We start from the raw sequence: 18552 nt of genomic DNA on the forward strand, positions 1-18552 counted from the left end.
CCTGTTCTTCTTTCCCCACTGAACAAATAGAACAAGACTACAAAATATTGCGAGACAGGAACTGCAGCTGGCTGAACAACTCCACCCAAAAGCCGACCGAGCAGCGAGTCAAAAGCAGCTACTAACATGTTGGCACTGAAGCTTCATTGAACTGTTTACTAGCACACCAGCACAGCCACCGCCGTCGGATAAGAAGGTCATAAAAGAGGAAGAGCGATGGACACTTAAGAGTGCGCCAACGAAGAAGTGCACCGACAAAGGAAGAAACAATGGAAGAGACGATATAATAGTAAATCTAGGAACTAAACTCAGAACCTCTTAAAATGGAGAGAATTTAGGACCGACTCTGATATAATGTTACCCAAAAAATCGATCTAGTAAAAGAGGGTCTCAAATTAATCATCACAGACCTTAACCAAGGAAGTCCCCACATTCATTGATAATCTCCATCAAAAGGCCTAAATCGACAGACACAAAAACTAAGCTCGAAAGGGACCTATCGAAAGTGGCGGAAGAGAATTAGAGGGTGGGAAAAAAAGAGAGTGGTGAGATTAACAAGGGAAGAAGAACATTGGAGAAGGGAAAAAGGGAGGACAAGGAGAGAAGCAAAAGAATAACCAACCAAAACATTCCTCATACATCTTTGTTTCTCCTTTCCTCTTCAAAACCAAAGTACAGTTAGTACCAAACATCTTAATAAGTAAACAAAAGTCAAAATAGCAACTAAAAGCACAAGAAAAGCCTTATCTCGTAACAACACTAAGGGGCCGTTTGGTTGAATGTAGTTGCAGAAATAATGTAGTTAGAAATACATGCAGTTGCAAATGTTGTAGTTGTAACTACACCTAGTCTGTTTGGTTTTATACAGTTGCAACTGCTGCAGTTACATTTTTTCTGTTTGGTAATATGTAGCTGATAGTTGTATTTGTAAATTTTGTCACCTCTTCAGATAAAATGATGAGATTACCTTCGCTATGCATAAAATAATTGTATAATTTTATTAATTATTCAAACTTACTATTTATAAATAAATAAATAGATATATATATATATATATATATAATATTTTTTTATTTTTCAATAATTCTTCAACTTATTAATCGACACATTTAAAATTTTTAATTTATTTAATTTTAATATGTAAATCAAACTTTAAAAATTTAAACGATTCTCTCATTTTTTTTATCAAATTTAATAATTATAATTAATTAAAACTTATTAAGTTAACATACACAATCACATTCTATAAAATTTAGAAAAACTATTTTTATATTTTAAATAAATAAATTTTAAAAAATTTAATTTTTGCACAAATTGTATTGCCTAAAAAATTTATTTGTATGAGTTTATTTACAAGTATTTTTACTTCTATCCCTATTATATTAAATTCTTATATATTATTTTATTTTGTATTTTGTGAAGGTGATTAATCCTCACCAACCAGCCCCCAGCATTTGGACCTTCTTGTGCAGGTGGAACTGCAGCAGTTGGATTCAACTGCACTAAACCAAACATAGGAATTGAGGTTGCATGCGTTTGCAACTGCACCGCTGTTGCAAATGCGTGCAACCAAACAGCCCCTAAGAAGCTCACGGCTCCGCCTTTTGTTGGAACCGGTTAGCTTCAACCTAGCCTTCGCAAAATACAATCCTTAAGATCCAATATCATATCCAACAAATCTTTCAGTAATATAAAAGCTCAAATTCGTAAAAGATTGAATTCAAAACAAATCATCCTTTTCTCTATAAGAAGCCCCAAGAGACAAAGAACTGTCCAGAATATTCGACAAAAACTAACAAGAGTGATTGTATATATCTACCAAGAAAAACTGACCATGTCGGTCCGAAGATGTCCCACCAGATGTCCAACTGTAAGAAGGGCAAAAGAGCATATGCTATTGAGTTGTATTGATGCAAATATATAATACAAGAGATATATCAAATATAGTAACAAAGCCTAGTATAGTAAGAATACAAACGAGATTAGATACCGTATAATCCTACTCTGTATATAATAGTAATATACAGTTTTCTAATATAGAGAATAATGCTAAATATGTCGTAATATCCCCCCACAAACTAAGTATCCATTGGATGGATGCGAAGATCGAGCCGCAGTATAGAAAATCGAGATGGTGATAAAGGCTTGGTGAAAATATCAGCAAGTTGTTTATCGAAAGAGATATGAACCAACTCCAAATCACCGGTCTGAACATATTCGCGCAAGAATTGACAGTCGAGTTCAATGTGCTTTGTGTGAGCATGAAGAATAGGATTGGCCGCAAGATAATTGATGCTAAGGTTATCACAGTAGATGCTGATAGGCCGCCAGAGGAAAACACCAAGGTCGCAAAGTAGAAAGCGGATCCATATTGTCTAAGCAAGCGCGTAGGCTACAGCACGATACTCCACTTCATAACTAGAGCAAGAAATGGTAGGCTGCTTCTTAACGAACTAGGAGATAAAATTGGGCCCGAAAAATATGCAATATCCGGAGATAGACCGTCGGGTATCTGGACAACCAGCCCAATCAGCATCTGCAAATGTTACAAGAGAAAGATTAACGGAGCAAGATATAGGTAGGCCATAAGTCAGCATGCCCCGAATATACCGTAGAATACGCTTAACCGCTTGCATGTGAGATTCACGAGGAGCATGTAGATACTAGGCAACGGAGTTGACGGCATACGATATATCCGGTCGGGTGAAGGTAAGATACTGGAAAGCACCAACAAGCTGACGATACCTATAGGGTTCCTCAAGAGGACATCCCTCATGAGAAGAGAAACGAGAAAATAAAAAATAGTTTCAATAAAGGTAACATGCTGAGAAATAAAAACTTTACCAGTGCTTGAATGGAGACAGTGAAAACCTTTATGTTTATCAGAGAGTCCTAAGAAGAAACAAAGAAGTGATCGAGTAGAGACCTTGTGAGTTGCAATGTTCTGTATATCGAGATAACACAAACATTCAAAAACTCTGACAAATTGCAAGTCAGAGGATGAACAACCATGCATAGTTTCATATGGTAATCGTCCTCTTAAAACAGTAAGAGAATGAATTCGATTCACGAGAAATACAGCAGTTTGGATGGCATCAACCCAAAAATGAAGAGGCATGCAAGCTTGAAACAGCGAACTTCTAACAATGTTAGTTAAATGTCTATATTTTCTTTCGGCAAGACCATTTTGTTGTGAAGTATAAGGACAAGAAAAGCGGTGAAGAATTCCATTTTGTGAACAAAGGGTAAAAAACTAATCATTTACAAACTTCGTACCACTGTCAGATTGAAAAATGTTGATTGAGCTATGAAATCTGTTTTCTACCATTGCTTTAAATTCGAGTAATTTGACGAAAACTTCATGTTTAAATTTCAAAAGATAAAGCCAAAAAAATCGAGAGTAATTATCAATGAATATAACATAATATTTATAGTCAGAAACTGATGGAACAGGTGATTGCCATACATCAGAATGCACAATATGAAAGGGAAAAGCATATTTGGATTCATAATTATGAAACGAAAGTTTAACATGTTTTTCCATATTACAAACATTGCAAATGGATAATGTCTGAGTAGAATTACCATCAAAAACAATGTTATTATTTTTAATAAATGCAGAAAGAACGGAAAGATTAGGATGACCTAACCGTCTCTACCAAACATCACCACTAAACCTAGATGCAACAAGACCTATCTGTTGCTTATTCCCTACACTTGCAACTTTAGAAGAGATTGGAGTGATGTTCCCGACTAGGGCATCGAAAAAGCTTCGTCCCTATTTCCTTGTCCTTCACAGAAAAACCTAAAGAGTCAAATTCAAAAAAAAATGATTGTCATGACAGAACTGACGCATTGAAAATAATTTTCTCTTAATAAAATAAACAACAAGAACATTTTTAAGAACAAATGAGGTAGAAGATGTATTCAATTGAGTTTCACCTGTCTGAGTAATATCAAGTAAATTTTCATTAATAATTAGAATTTTCTCATGTCCAATATAAGGTTTGGAAGATGAGAGAATGCCAGAATTCACTATCATGTGATTAGACGCTCTTGTGTCTGGATACCACACTTCCTCACCAGATTCATGAAGATTCATAGCAGCAAAAATCTGAGGGACATCATCGGCCACGAATGAGTGATTGAAGCATTGTCTGTGCTGAAGTGTGAGACCCCAGATAGTCCTATATATGAGATATNAACCGGTCGAAACGAGCTATTGGATCGCTATGAACGGAGTCCGATACGCGGAGAAAGCCAACTCTACTCCGTGGCTTCACCGAAAAACCGGAGTTACTATTCACTTAAGTGAAAACTAATAATCGCGTAACTCCTCCGTTTTAGCTCATTTTGTCCTGAAACTTGACGAGTACTTATATAATTAAATTACACACATAAACATCATCAACAGAGAGTTTAGTTGCACTGTCAAATTTTCAGTCCTTACATGAAGAGCAGAATGGTTGTTCTTTCCACAAATCTGACATTATGTGCCAGACTTCGGAAAATAAGGTTGCTAATTTGGAGTGTTAAGTTGAGGAGAATTATTAGGTGAAGAATGTGGATAGGTTCCAAGAGATCCATGACCATGATAAGAATTGTGTTTACCGCGTTGTCCTCGACCTCTGCGATGCCTTCCTCCACGGCCAGCACAATTACCACGTCCACGATTTGCATAAAAGACTTCACCGTCAATAGTGGGAGTAGCAGAGGACGTCGTTAAGCTAGTATGACGTTGGACTTTTGCTTCTTCTTGCAGAAAGAGTGGACGTAGTTGTTTAAAGGTAAGCTTACTTCTGTGTGTTAAGGGCACTAATGAAACCTCTGTATTCTTCTGGTAGTCCAAACAGAACAGTCATGACCAAATTATGGTCTGACTCAATTTCACCAATTGCCTGAAGAGCATCACCAATCGACTTGATCTTCTGCATGTAATCACTCATGCTCATCGAACCTTTCTTGATGCTTCGTAATTCAAACTTTAGAGAGAAAGCCGTGGAAGCAGTTTTATCAAGAAAATAAGCTTCAATGGTTCACCAGGCATCATATGCAGTTTTGGATGAGCAAAAAATAACCATTTGTAATATATTAAAGATAAGGTAGCATTGATCCACGAAAGTATAATAGTATTTTCTTTTTTACAACTTAAATATTCAGAATTTATAACTATCTTATCAGCAGTATCGATAGTCTGAGAAAGGACAACACCAGTTTCGTCCACATGTGATGTAACACCAAAACTTTTTAGAACATTAAGAAAAATGTTTCCACACAAGATATGGAGAATCAATCAGTTCTAGTGGTATAAGAGTTTTGATGTTAACAACTGGCAAATTTGAGATAGAAGAAGACATATTTGTCACCTTAAGAGAAGGATCCACCACTAAATATGAAAAAAAGATAAATCAGAATGTAACGGATGAGAAAAAGAAATAACCTAATTTCTACGAAACTGGTTGTACCCAGCGCACAAGAAAAGAACCACTTAGCACGAAACAAGAACGATCGCACCAGGGAAAAGACCGAGCAACACCAATAAAGCAAGAGAGGAATCACAAAGAGGCCGAAATTAGTGTAGCAGAACTACTGTAGCAGTACTATAGCACCGGTACTGTAGTATAGGGATGGTACTGTAGCAACTGTAACACCACTGTAGCAGTACCGTAGCGCCGGACTGTAGACTACCAGGGAGATTGAAGTCCAAGCAAAATAGGAGATAGAACACCAAAAGGAAAATAACACCTATGAAAGAAGGTGAAACTTGTGGTGGATAATAGTTATGGATCGATATCCCCAAATTAGGATTCCCGCTCTGATACGATTAAAGAAAAGCAAAAGAATATACCCTATTGAGTTGTATTGATGCAAATATATAATACAAGAGATATATCAAATATAGTAAGAATACAAACAGAATTAGATACCATATAATCCTACTCTGTATATAATAGTAATATACAGTTTCCTGATATTGAGAATAATGCCAAATATATTGTAACAACAACATTTTGTGAGCATGAAGTAGAATAACACTTCCGAAGGAACATGCTTTACCAATTACGCTGTTTACTTATTAAACACAATACGAAAACTCTTCAGAGAAACAAATGTTAAAGTGAACCACTTTATTCTTTGGAACCAGAACAATCATACAGTTGAAGTTAACATATCTAGAAATGCACATACAGATTAAGCATCGCCTAACTTATGCTTATCTCAAATTTTTCGAATGTAAGCAAGTGCTCAACATTTGATCGTGATTAGCAAAACAATAAATAGAGAAAAAAAAAAGTTACAACCAGCAGGATGGATGACCCAGTGATGGTACAGAAAATGTTATGGAGAAAAAAAATGTCATACCAAAGTCAAGACTGTGATGGCTCCTTTCATCGGACAATTAGCTATACCAGTTTTTGGTCTTCGAACTAACCTTTGCCGCTTCTCCACGACAATGCTACCAGTACCAAATTATGTCTTTTCCCAATGGAGGAGGATCTGTAAGGCGTCGAGTACACGATTATAGCATCACTTGAAGTCTAAACAAAGTGAGTAACTTATTCAAATAAATGCTTCAGTTAAGGCCATGATTGCTGATCACCAAACTAAGCATCGCCTCCTTCTGAACTTATCGACATCATCTGAACTCATCCTCGACTTCTCGGGAAGATCTGCAGCCTTGGATTTCACAACTCGACTGTCTAAACTGTTCCTCGAGGCCTCAGGACGGTGGGCGGCTTCCTGTGTTCGTGGTCTCTCAGAGGGTATAATCTCAATAATGTCCTTATTGTTGTTATGGGCGCCGTCTTTCACCGTTGGTTCTTTCGAGCCATTCTTTGCAGCTTGCTTAGCAACAGACGAAATGAATTTCTTAAGGTGGCGTATGAAGTCAGGGTACAACTCGAGATTGCAGTGGCCGCCACCACTAAGCCACAAGGGCGTGTACTTTACTTTGCTAAGCTCCCATAGCTGCTTTCCATGTGAGCAGTCAACAACATCATCCGATGTGCCCTGGGAATAAAAATATTCAGTTAAACAATCTTGTACCAACAAACAACTTACAAAAGACTCGATTATATTTCCATCAATTTTCTACTGATAATATTCCTACAGTCCAGCTTCTGATGCTAATTTCATATTTGAAGAATTTATTGCTACAGGACTACAAGCAGACCAACTCAACAAGGAAAACCTGGCATATAAACTATACAAGCAACAGCTCAGATCATTCCGAAGTGAAAAAAAACTGACCAACAAAAGGACATCAGCTGTATAATATGCAAGCCCAAGCATGAAATTGGAATAATTGAACTCTCTACAATCTTCACAAACTTTTCCAGAGAAGCATCCAATATGCTAGTATCACCAAGCAACAAGACAGGTTACACCTAAAAAGTACAGTAGGTCAAACCAGACAAGACTCCTTGGTTTCGATCAAAAAGTCATTGAAGATGATTTCCAAGCCAACCCCACTCAAAAGTTTGCCTGGGCCTTCCAAAACAGCATTCTTGTCGTAGAACTAATCTATCACACATGACATCTGATTTCACCAATTAAAAGAAGCCACACTACCAATTGAGCCTACTTTACAGACTGATAGATGTTAGAACCATGCTGCCACGGTATTTGAGGAGCATCATCACCCTCCTCCCAAACCAAAACCTGCCAAAAAATCCCTCTTCCTTCTCTTTTCTCTTTCAATAATCAAAACCTGCAGAAAACCCCCACATTTTAGCCCCTGTTCATCAATCTTCCACTAGGGTTTCAGTAGAATCTATTCTAAAGTATACATTAAAAGTCTTAAATACCTGAATTGCCCTCCCCTTTCGAAGCTATCTTTATGCTAAAGGACTGATAGGAGTAATTTTTGTCATTTTACCCTCTCCTTTATTGTTGTAGCCCCTTAAAGAGACTTCTCATAAAGCCACGGGAAATTTCTATAGATTTTGATTATCAAGAGCAACTTGTATACTGCATTTTTGAGGGGGAAAAAATTAAAAAAAGAAAACCAAAAGAGGTTATTATCTCTTGGAACATTACCATATTAAAACCCTTTAATTGAGACCTTCCAAAACAAGATTATCTCCATCTAATTGCTAAAGCTAAGCCCCATGGCCCCCATCTAACATTTTCAAAACCAGTTAACAGTGTTAATCCATGCCTGCTGAATATTGTGCAAGAAAAAGCTTTGTAACTTAACATGCCTAATGCATGAGGCTCTCGTCACTGGAGTATCTAGGAGGCAAGAGATACATAGCCTTACATGGAAGCAGATTTGTACGGCTCAAAGCAATAACACTAGCCAACACAAGGAAATCAATGACCATCCTACTAAAGTGAGACCTCCAAAAGTGTAGTACTGTAGTACATGAGGGTGAGATGTATGCATTCCGCCTAAGAAAATTCTTAACTATAATATAAAGTGATGCTCTATACCAAATAAATTAGATGCAAGCAAACAATTTAGTCTAAGCATATTTACAAAGGAAACTTGTTATCAACCTTTAGCATCAAGCTAACAAAATGAGCCCGATCAAATTATACTTTAGGGAAGGGGCATTTCAAGTTTCTTGCACACAATTTAAGCCATATTAAAATCCAAGCATAATCTGCTTTCACCTTATTAAAAAGCAAATACCGTCCCTCGGTAAATTAGTTACAGAACTAAGTGCCCATTTTGATTAGCAAGGATTCCCTGCAGCCCAGTGCACAAGGATTTCCTGCACACAGGGCCATCCCACTGCTGATGAGTGGAGGGTTCCCTCCACCCCATGTACGGGAACTTCCTACTCACGGGTTTGCACCCAACAAGCAAGTTGGAGCTTCTACAAAAGTGGTTCTTGAGTAGGGCTTGTTCCTAGGAGGATAAGGGACGCTCATAAATCAGGATAGGGCAACTCACATCACCTAATTAAAAAGTTGGTTAGGCAAAGGAACTGCTTCTACAGAGGTGATGCAAACTGGCTATCCAACTCAAGTTAGAGTCAATCCTGAATTGGTTATATTGATATCTTACCTAATCGAAGCCTAACAAATCGTAAAATTTCATAAATGATATTATTATTCAATTTTGGGAATTTTCTTTATTTTATTTGATTGAGATTTTATTTGGGATTCAATTAAGATTTGTGATTCTATTTGGATTTGAATTTGGAATCAATTAGAACTTAGTTGATTAGTTTTCTTAATTTTATTTAATTTTATTTGGGAAGATTTAATTTGATTTAGTTTTCTTTTGGTTTCTTATTGTTACTACGAAACTTGGGAATAGAATTTTTTTATTAATAAGACCACAGCTTCATATTGTTACTACGAAACTTGGGAATAGAATTTTTTTATTAATAAGACCACAGCTTCATATTGTTACTACGAAACTTGGGAATAGAATTTTTTTATTAATAAGACCACAGCTTCATTGTTATTCATACCTTGAGAATTTAGGGGAAAAAAAGAATGGAGAATTTCTTCTTCCTTCGTGGAGACGAAGTTTTAGAGAGCATAATTGAAGCAAATCCATACAGGAGAGTCCGTCATTCCAATTTCTTCTTTCTCCATTGGATAACTTCCTAAACGGTGATTTAATAATCTAAATGAATTCAACTTGATACGTGGGACCCAAAACTGAACAACAAAACAGAAAACTTGGGAGTCACATAAGCACTCTCGCTGTGTGGCTCCCTTTTCTTCACATTGTGCCCAGAGGCGCAAATCCCACGCATCTCCTAATTCTTTGGCATGTTTTCATGTGGACCCATTCCTCCACATTATCAAGGAAAAAGAAGTGTATATGATTCGCACCCTCCATCAACACTGCACATGCCGGCATCTAAACCCAAGAGTAATCTTTTCCTCCTTCAGGCGGCCACACCTTCACCAAGCACTGCATCTGAGCTTCTACGCCAAATCGGAGTTTCTCCTTGAAACAATCCAGGGATCATTGCATCAGCAATCAACCATCTGCGCCAGAAACTACAATCAAACTTTCTAGCTTTGAGCATATCTCCGCCGAAACCCTGGATTCTCCAATTTGTCTTTCTGCAGTCGAACTTTAAAACAATAATCCCTTATTTCCTCTACAATTCTTTTTCCTCATTTGTGAAAACCTAGTTTACTTTATTTTATACATATTAGAAACTCTAACATAACCAATCGTGAATCAATAAATTGAAGGAACTTGGGTATTTTTCCTTTGTTGCACATTCATTCCAATTAACTTCACTAAAGCTTGACAAGTTAATATTTTGCATCAACAATTCCTGCATGAAATCAAATTTTGCAATATTCCTGATAATTTTCAGAAAGTTTCAGTTTTCAAAGATTATTCTATTTCAAAACTTTGGAACAACTCTCAATTTCATCGCACGTTCGCATTGAGTTGCATTAGAAGAGTTTTCTAGGTTAGGTTTAGTCTTTCATCACATGGTTGCAGGTTTAGTCTTTCATCACACGGTTGCATGGAATTCATTTGTTCTGTATGACTGTATCCCATCATAGATCACTCAACAATTTTGCATCAAGTCTAACTTAGAATTGGTTAGGCTTGGCGTGAGATGGCCACAGATTAGGACACGACAAGCTCTTTTCACTTAAGCAAATGTTTGCTACACGCAGGCTTAGGTGAAGTAACAAATATCTGGCCGACTAAATGGTTTTGTTAACAAAAAATGTTCCTCTTGCCTTTCCTGACTCAACTCAGATTTCGCTCAGCTCCAATGTTGCCAATCTTTATCTTCATTCGGAAAATAAGTTTGAGAGCAACTGCCAAAGGATGACGAAATGCATTAGTCTTTTCATTGCATCAAGGCTCCTCTTTTGTCACTTGGCTCTTTCACAGGAAACAACATCTTATTGTCTCTATAAATCCTAACTCAGAAAAACTATTCCACAAAACAACAAGTCATTCTAAACCATAGCTAACAGCTTGTGCACCTTTCTTATGGATAATCTTTCAATAAGCCAATAGCAAACTGATTTTACTACTTAGAAAAAGTATTCTGGATATAATTCTACAGTAATTTATTTGCAGTTCCCCTAAACATCTCACAACTTTTCTAATATTTACCTTCCTAACCCTTTCCCATAAAAGTAGATGGTGGCCCTTTTTCAGTGCAGAGCATGAAAGAACACCTAAAAGCTGTTATAAGATATGACTTAGTCAGAAGACTTGGAACAAGTTGAAACACACAAGATTGTATCCACCAGTCATTTCTCAATCTTTAGGTATGTTTCTAATATATCATGCCATATGGGAGTGGCTTCTAAGGGTAAGTTGTGCAGCATAAAATTAATCAGAAACACATAAAAGTACTAAAATTCTTCATCACTTGTTCCCCTCAAGCTTGGAATAATTTCTTCCCATAATGTGTTGGAAGCAAACTATTTTACCTATCCAAAAAAAAAAAAAAGCTTTTCAAAGTCACATAACCAATACCACTTGAAATTTAACTACAAAACTGCTAGCCAAGATCAACAATACTACCTACACAAAGTGAGTAATGATCAACTAGTTATCACTAAAAAACAGATAGGCCAGATTACCAGAAAATCTAAACAAATTGATCAATTATAATTAAAAAAACTAAAAAGAAAGGCAGGACAGAACTTACATGAATGACAAGGACTGGACAGTTTACCAAGCCAATTTTGTCAATATTCTGCAAATCAAAAAATTGTTTGTCAAGAAGAAAGCGCAGGGCACGTGGACATAAGTACTATCGATTTTTACCTTGTAGATGTCAAACCAATATGTGCGTTTGACAGGATATAGTACTCGTAATCCAGAAAGAATGGGACTATGTAAAACTACAGCCCTCAAGTTCGGCACTCGTGAGGCAAGATCAATCGTCGGACCACTTCCAACAGATTGGCCATATAAGATTATGTCCTCATCAGCTACTCCATACTGTTCCTTGAGACAATTATATGCTGCTTCAATGTCTGCATATGTATTATACTCAGTGGGCTGTACCATGAAAGAATAAATGCCATATTAAGTGACTGTCAATAGTATGGGGGGCATAGTAGTATATTTTCAAGCTTCAAGCGAAAAAAAATTGTGAAAGAGTAATAATGAAACAAATTTGGAGCAGACCTTTCCTGTGGATCTTCCATAACCAGCATAGTCATACCTGCAATCACATTAACCAACTCAAGTTAATTCAAGAATTAACAAGTAATAGAATAATAAATAAACAATACATATATATTGTTCTTGAGGAAGAATAGTTATGCAAGCTCGACATGAAACACAGTAAGTAATAATACAAAAAGGCTCTCTTCTCTTTTATAAGCTAGCACTGGTAATTATGACACCATTTTTTACAGGGTTCCAAATCATAAAACTTAACAGAATAAGTAAAACCGGAAAAATCAAAAAGATTTCGATGTCTAACTGATGCAGAAGTGGACCATGACAACAAAGGTGGCCAGATAGATCACATAACGGATTAGCTTCAAATCAGTTGGATATTTTTGACCACTGATTATTGTGAACTTACTAGCTAGCTGCAAGCAGGTAAAGTAAAAGCAAGAAAAAATAAGACGTGAAATACATTCAACAAGATAAATTGTTGCCATATAAATTTGAGCCTGTGCAGTTTGACTCCAAGTTGAGTTCAATCAAATCAGTTTTAATTTTTACTTATTTTTGGGCGGTCTTTAGCTTACTGATGTTTATATTAGAAATTTTAGGCTAAGAAATTGATAACTCCCTACAAGTTAGTTATATTTCTAGATTTGTTTATTTCAGTCCCAACTCCCAAGTAGGGTTAGGTTTTCATTTTTAACCATAAATAGGACCCAATCAAGGGTTTTGAAGGGCGCTGATTTGAGCTATATGAAATATAGCATTAGGTCTTATTATTTTCTCTACTCTGTGACCTCGATTGGCGATCTTCTTCCTCACTTATGCCTCAATTGAGCACTTCGTCTCAATTTTTCCTCTTCTTTTTCACCCTCTCTTCTTTCCATTTCCCTTTTCTCTTTACCCTCCTCTACAGCCAAGGTTTAAAGTGCCGTGGCACTGGGGCGTGCCGTGGCATGGGGGCGTGCCGTTATGTCCTTGGCACGGTACGGCACAGACACACTTGCGTGCCGACACATGGCACGCTTGCATGCCGATAGATACGCATGACCTTCTACTGGCACGTTTTGGCATGGACTTATTTCAATTTGTTTGATTCTAATAAACTCTTATAATATTATTTTGAAAGATTTAAATAAAATAATTATGAATATTTACTATGTATACCTTACTATACTCATCAATTAACATGCATGAAAACTTTTTGTAAGTAAAGTACAGCTATACCTGATGTAGAATAGAAATTAAAATATAATAATAAAATTCACAAGTACAATAATTATTTAAATTTACATCTTTACATAGAAATGACTGCTTAATTCCACATAGATCGTCACGCTTGATCATATGGCATATTGTTATCTGCAGATACAAGATTTATTTGACAATGTTGATATAAGTATTGCTGGTATTGTGAGAAATTCATATATTCCCAATATTACATCTATATTTTTTGTTCTTTTATTCTTTTTAAAAATATCTGATCAAAATTTGTTTAGGAGATCAATTTTTGTTTCTGTGATTCACCGAAAACTTCGCGGTGCGACAAATTTTGACAAAATATTTTGTGAAGAAAAAATAGATGTCAGTAGTGGGCTACGGGCTCGGGCCGAATATGTCAATTAAAAATTTGGTCCTATATTGATAAATAAGAAGTTAAAAATATCCGCCAAAAAGCAAAAAAAAAATGTTGAAAAAAAGACAACAAAGTGAAAAGAAAAAAGACAATATAGGTGGACTGAGGGGGGGGCTCGAAACCCTAGAGGACAAAAGAAAAAGAAAAAGCCAAAAAGGAAAAAAAAAATTGGCAGCACGCACGATACGTGCCGCCGGCACGCACCTGCTTGCCGCTTTGTCTCAAGCGGCACGCATGTGCGTGCCGCGAGACAGAGGGGGTCCGAGACCCCCCCGTACCGTGCCCCCTTGACCCCTTCTTGGGGGCAGGGTACGGCACGCCCCCGTGCCATACGGCACGGGCGGCGCTTCAATCCTTGCCTGCGGCTACTACAATTCTGCGTTGCTACAATAATATTTCCGCTATAGTGCTTCTGCTATAGTAGCATGCTATAATACTACTATTTGTTGTGCGTTGATTACTGATTTCTATTTTCTACTGCTGTCGAGGCCCCTGTTTCGCTAATCAGAATGTCTCAAAGGACTTTTTTGCTGTCCCATGCGTTGTCTACTATATGATCTGCCGTCAAGAATTCTCAGAGCTTTGACTATTATTGTTTCAAACCAGTTATCTAGATCGGAATTTAGGTTTAGTTTCTTGATGTGGTCTGTAAGTTTTTGTACTTGGGATTTGGGACTTCTATCACATTTCTAACAACATGTACATCATCCTAAGGAGCGAAACAGCATGCTTTCTCGTTACAATTATCTCGATCATGAGGTTGTCATTGATTTTGTTGAATCCTTATCTGTAAAAACATACTGACCTGATATTTAGTTGATAATTCTGTTTTTCAAAAGCATATGTCTGACAGCTTTACATCTTCAGACTATGGTTCAAAGGCATCAGGAGTGAACAGTAAATGAAGATGAACGGCAAGGAGTCAAAGGACATAAAAACTTGGGATCAAAGCAATGTACCTATGACAGGATTTGGATGCATATACAAGTGGGAGAGCACCATAGTATTTTCCAACATTAAATGAAAGAATAAAAAAACACCTTCTTCTTAATCTCTCGGCCTTGTAAAAGAAAAGAAACAATAGAAAAGCCCACATTAAGCTTCTCGCATTTTTAGAACGTTAGACCTAAAATACACGATTACACGATTAGCGATCCTCATCTTTCACTTTATCAGTCATGTGAGAGAACAACAAAGGAGAGCATTAAGCCAATACTCCGGCCCATCCCAAGGGCCCGCGGTCTCTTAAGATGAAAAAAAGCAGCATCATTGACTCCAGAGTTAGAGCAGCAAGAGAATGACCATTGGAAGCAGCTATGGTACACGCATTCTCAGTAGTATTCGCAGTAATAGTCTGCATAGCATTTCATACTGCAGAAGCACTGAAAAGAGAAGTGTGGATCTCGGTCCTGAAGGAGAGGCATCGATTCGCACCCTACAAATACGGTTTACCTCTGAGCCACTCGTGAGCCACTCTTGAGTCATTCTAAGTCACTCTAGCAAGCAAAAGGAGCCAGCAGAAAAGAACCGGTATGTGAATACAGTGAATTCTGATGCCAATTTGGTTGGTTTTTCTACAATAGATCATTCTCGCATCTAACAATATGCACTGAAGAATCCCTTAAGCAAAATACATTCCATTATATAACAAACTTTCCTAGCGTAAGAGACTCCATGCTTATCCACCATTAAAATTTTCATTTACAGTTCAGTGTAGACCAAATTAGGCAACTAAATCAATGATCTACCGTAATGTAACCACAATCATAAAACTTAATCAAAGTTTCCCCCAAATAAAACGAACTAAAAATTTACCAAAACGGAAAAGGCAAATTTATAAAGAGGATCATGATCCGGCCACTAAAATAGGAAAAAAAAAAAAAAAAAAANAGAAAAGAAAAAAAAAAAAAAAATCTACCCCATGAGATTGACGCGGAGGCGGTGGCTGAGCTCGACGAAGAGCCCGAACATCTGGCCGAGGTCGGCGGCGTTCCCGTGCGAGTAGAGCAGCGTCGCCGTGGCCCTAGGGTTCCGCACGTACACCGCGACGATCTCGTGCCCCCGCCGCGTCCGCAGCCTCAGCACCTCCGCCTCCTCCGCTTCGACCACCGCCTCCGCCTCCGCCTCCGCCGCCGCCCTCCGCCGCCGGCCCCGCCGCGCCGCCGCCGCCGCCGCCGCGGCGGAGGAAGGAGCGGAGAGCTCGGGGATGAGGAGTTTTCCGGTGGCGTCGTCGGCGAGGAGGCGGTAGGAGGGCGGGGCGGGGGGGAAGAAGGCGAAGCGCGCGGCGATCGAGGAGGTCACGCCGCCCATCGCCGCCGCGATCGCGATCGCGATCGACTCCAACGCCCAAAGCTACTGCAACAGCTACAACCACCACTACAATTCATGAGTAGGAGGAAGGAGGAGCGCGAGTACTCCCACCCTCGCCCTTTGGCTTTGGAATTGGATCGATCGATCCCCGGCCCTTTCTTTCTTTCTTTTATCGTCGGATCTAAAAGCTTCCTTTCTCGGAAAAAGGATGAGAGAGAGAGAGAGAGAGAGAGAGAGAGAAAAGTTTAGGAGAGCTCGAGGTAGGACAAGGACGGAGAGAGAGAGAGCATTGAAAAAAAATGCCAACAAACAACGTATTCGGCTGTACTACTTTCGAGAAAGAAATTTTTTTTTGTACACTGATCAAAAGATGAATGTACATACAGATACAGATCGTTTAGTTAGATATAATAAAAAATATATACATAGAGATACATAAATTGAGTGATTGTGCAGTTATAATTATATATATTTTTTATTTAATTAGATGCAGTAAAAAATACTATAATTATAAATTATTTATTTAATTAGATACAGTAAAATGTACTATAATTATAAATTATATATTTAGTTGCATATAATTAAGAAGTGCATTTTAAAGATTTTATCACTTTATATTTGTTTGGTTTAGAGGTCTGTCGCATAATTGAATATTTTTCACGAAACAAAATTTGCTACTCTCAATATTTGACAGTGCAAAAGATCATAAAATGGATCTTCTACGATTGAATGTGATAATGTTTAAGAAGAAAAATATAACGAGAGCCAAAACGATAAAATAGAGTTTTTATTCAACATTTCATATGTTAAATTGTGTGATTTCAATGACAGAAAGACCTATGAACAAATACATTTGTGAGTAAGTTTTGAGTAAGAAACTATGAACTAGAGGGACTAAAATGTAATTATTTCAAAATGAGACAAAATGGCAACTTGCGAATAACTTATCATTTTATGTAAAAAATTTTACACCCTGTTTGGATTGGGTACAAGATGGAGTATAAGGGCCTTATACCCTATCTTGTACCCAAACACGTTTTGGGCTAGGTAGGAACTATAGTTCCCACCTTTTGTACCGAGGGCATGTCCGAAAAGCCCCCGCGCCCTCTCGTCTCTTTTCTCTTCGCCTTCTTCTCCATCTAAGGAAACCACCATTTTCTCCGGTTGGTCTACTTATTCTCTTCACCTTCTTCATTCCTCCTCGTGGCTTGCACAATCTGAGGAGGTTGGTTCATCGAGCCGAACCCTAGATCTGAGGGTCTCTCGTCGCCGCCGCCTCATCCCGAACCACAGATCTGAGGTAAAATTGCCGCATCTTCGTCTTCTTCTCCGCACCTCCTCCCAAAATTCCTTCTCGTAGCTTCGGTCGCCGCCGCCTTTGGGGCAAAACTGCTGCCTCGGGGGAGAAATCCGTGCCGCCTATGCCCGATCCCTAGCTCTGAGTTGCGGGTGATCTTCTTCTCTGTGCTTGATCTTCTGCCATGTTCTTCTTTGTGCTTCCTTCAACCCAAAGTAAACAGTGTAATGTTGCAGTGAATGATCTTCGGCTCTGTGATTTATCGACTTCTCTGTGCTTCTCTGTGCTTGATTGTGCTTCAATGTGCTTCCTTGTGCTTCTTGTTGGTTCCTATGTTCTGTGCTTCCTTATAGTCGAAAAACTAGCTCATTATCCATGTATTTTCCATTCCGTCACCAACAAAGAAAATTATCAAAACATCAAATTTTTCCCAGTCGAATGCCATTTATATTTCACGCAATCTACATCTGAATCTGCTTCATCCACATCTTACCATCACCAAATACATTTCCAATTACATCCTCCATTGACACACATGAGCAAAAAGATCCTCGAACCACACATTTACAGGATCTGTAAGGAAGTGAATTCTCGAAATACGAAGATTGTACTTCATCCAGGACCGACTAATTGTCGAAAGTATACCCTTTGTGGGAGTTGAGAATGTCCCAAACATAAAAAGTGCTTTGGGGTTGAGTCCGCGAGAGCAAATTATGCAAACTGCATCATTGGGCGAAGATTGCTCTCGGGGACCGGTCTCTGCAGGTGAGAGACCGGTTCCCCTGGCTGGGTGTAGCGGGGTTGCGTGATGCAACCGGTCCCTGGCAGGGAGGGACCGGTTCCCGAACGTGGTCCCAGCGAGAAGTGCCAAAAATTGGCTAAGTCCTAAAAATCGAGCTCTCGGGGACCGGTCTCTCAGGTGAAAACCGGTCTCCCGAGGACCGGTTTCCCGGGGAGAGACCGGTTCCCGAACGCGTGCGCCCGAGGGAAGCTCTCGGGGACCGGTCCCAGGTCGGGGAGACCGGTCCCTCCGCGCGAAAACTGCCCAGTGAGGGCAGTGCACAGGAGTGAAAGTTGAGGGGCTTTTATGCAAAATGGCCTTTATTTGAGTGGGCTGAGCCCTCTCTCTCCCTCACACTCTCTCATTTCACTCTCTCTCACTCTCATTTCTCTCTTGCTCTCTCTCTCTCTAGAAAGGAAAGAAGGAGAAGAAGAACAAGAAGGAGA

General features: G+C 38.5%; 1 protein-coding gene across 1 annotated transcript; it reads right to left on the reverse strand.

The window, feature by feature from the left end:
• LOC109722284 (protein ABHD17B-like) lies at positions 6098–16296 on the reverse strand. Its single transcript, XM_020250270.1, has 5 exons — positions 15637–16296; positions 12092–12128; positions 11726–11962; positions 11607–11654; positions 6098–7011 (listed from the first exon to the last, which is right to left on the reverse strand). The coding sequence occupies exons 1-5, from the start codon at positions 16026–16028 to the stop codon at positions 6598–6600; spliced, it is 1128 nt and encodes a 375-aa protein (XP_020105859.1). The 5' UTR covers positions 16029–16296; the 3' UTR covers positions 6098–6597.

The sequence above is a fragment of the Ananas comosus genome, linkage group 16 (genome assembly GCF_001540865.1).
Source record: "Ananas comosus cultivar F153 linkage group 16, ASM154086v1, whole genome shotgun sequence".
In the NCBI taxonomy this organism is placed as follows: domain Eukaryota; kingdom Viridiplantae; phylum Streptophyta; class Magnoliopsida; order Poales; family Bromeliaceae; genus Ananas; species Ananas comosus.

What these genes read in the sequence shown, in the direction of transcription:
- LOC109722284 (XM_020250270.1), bottom strand. Translation starts at nt 16,028, where the DNA reads ATGGGCGGCGTGACCTCCTCGATCGCCGCGCGCTTCGCCTTCTTCCCC. An exon ending in CTCCGCGTCAATCTCATGGG is followed by an intron (nt 12,129 to 15,636) that starts GTAGATTTTTTT and finishes ATGTGATTGCAG; the next exon opens with GTATGACTATGCTGGTTATG. An exon ending in GTCCAGTCCTTGTCATTCAT is followed by an intron (nt 7,012 to 11,606) that starts GTAAGTTCTGTC and finishes TTTTATTCCCAG; the next exon opens with GGCACATCGGATGATGTTGT.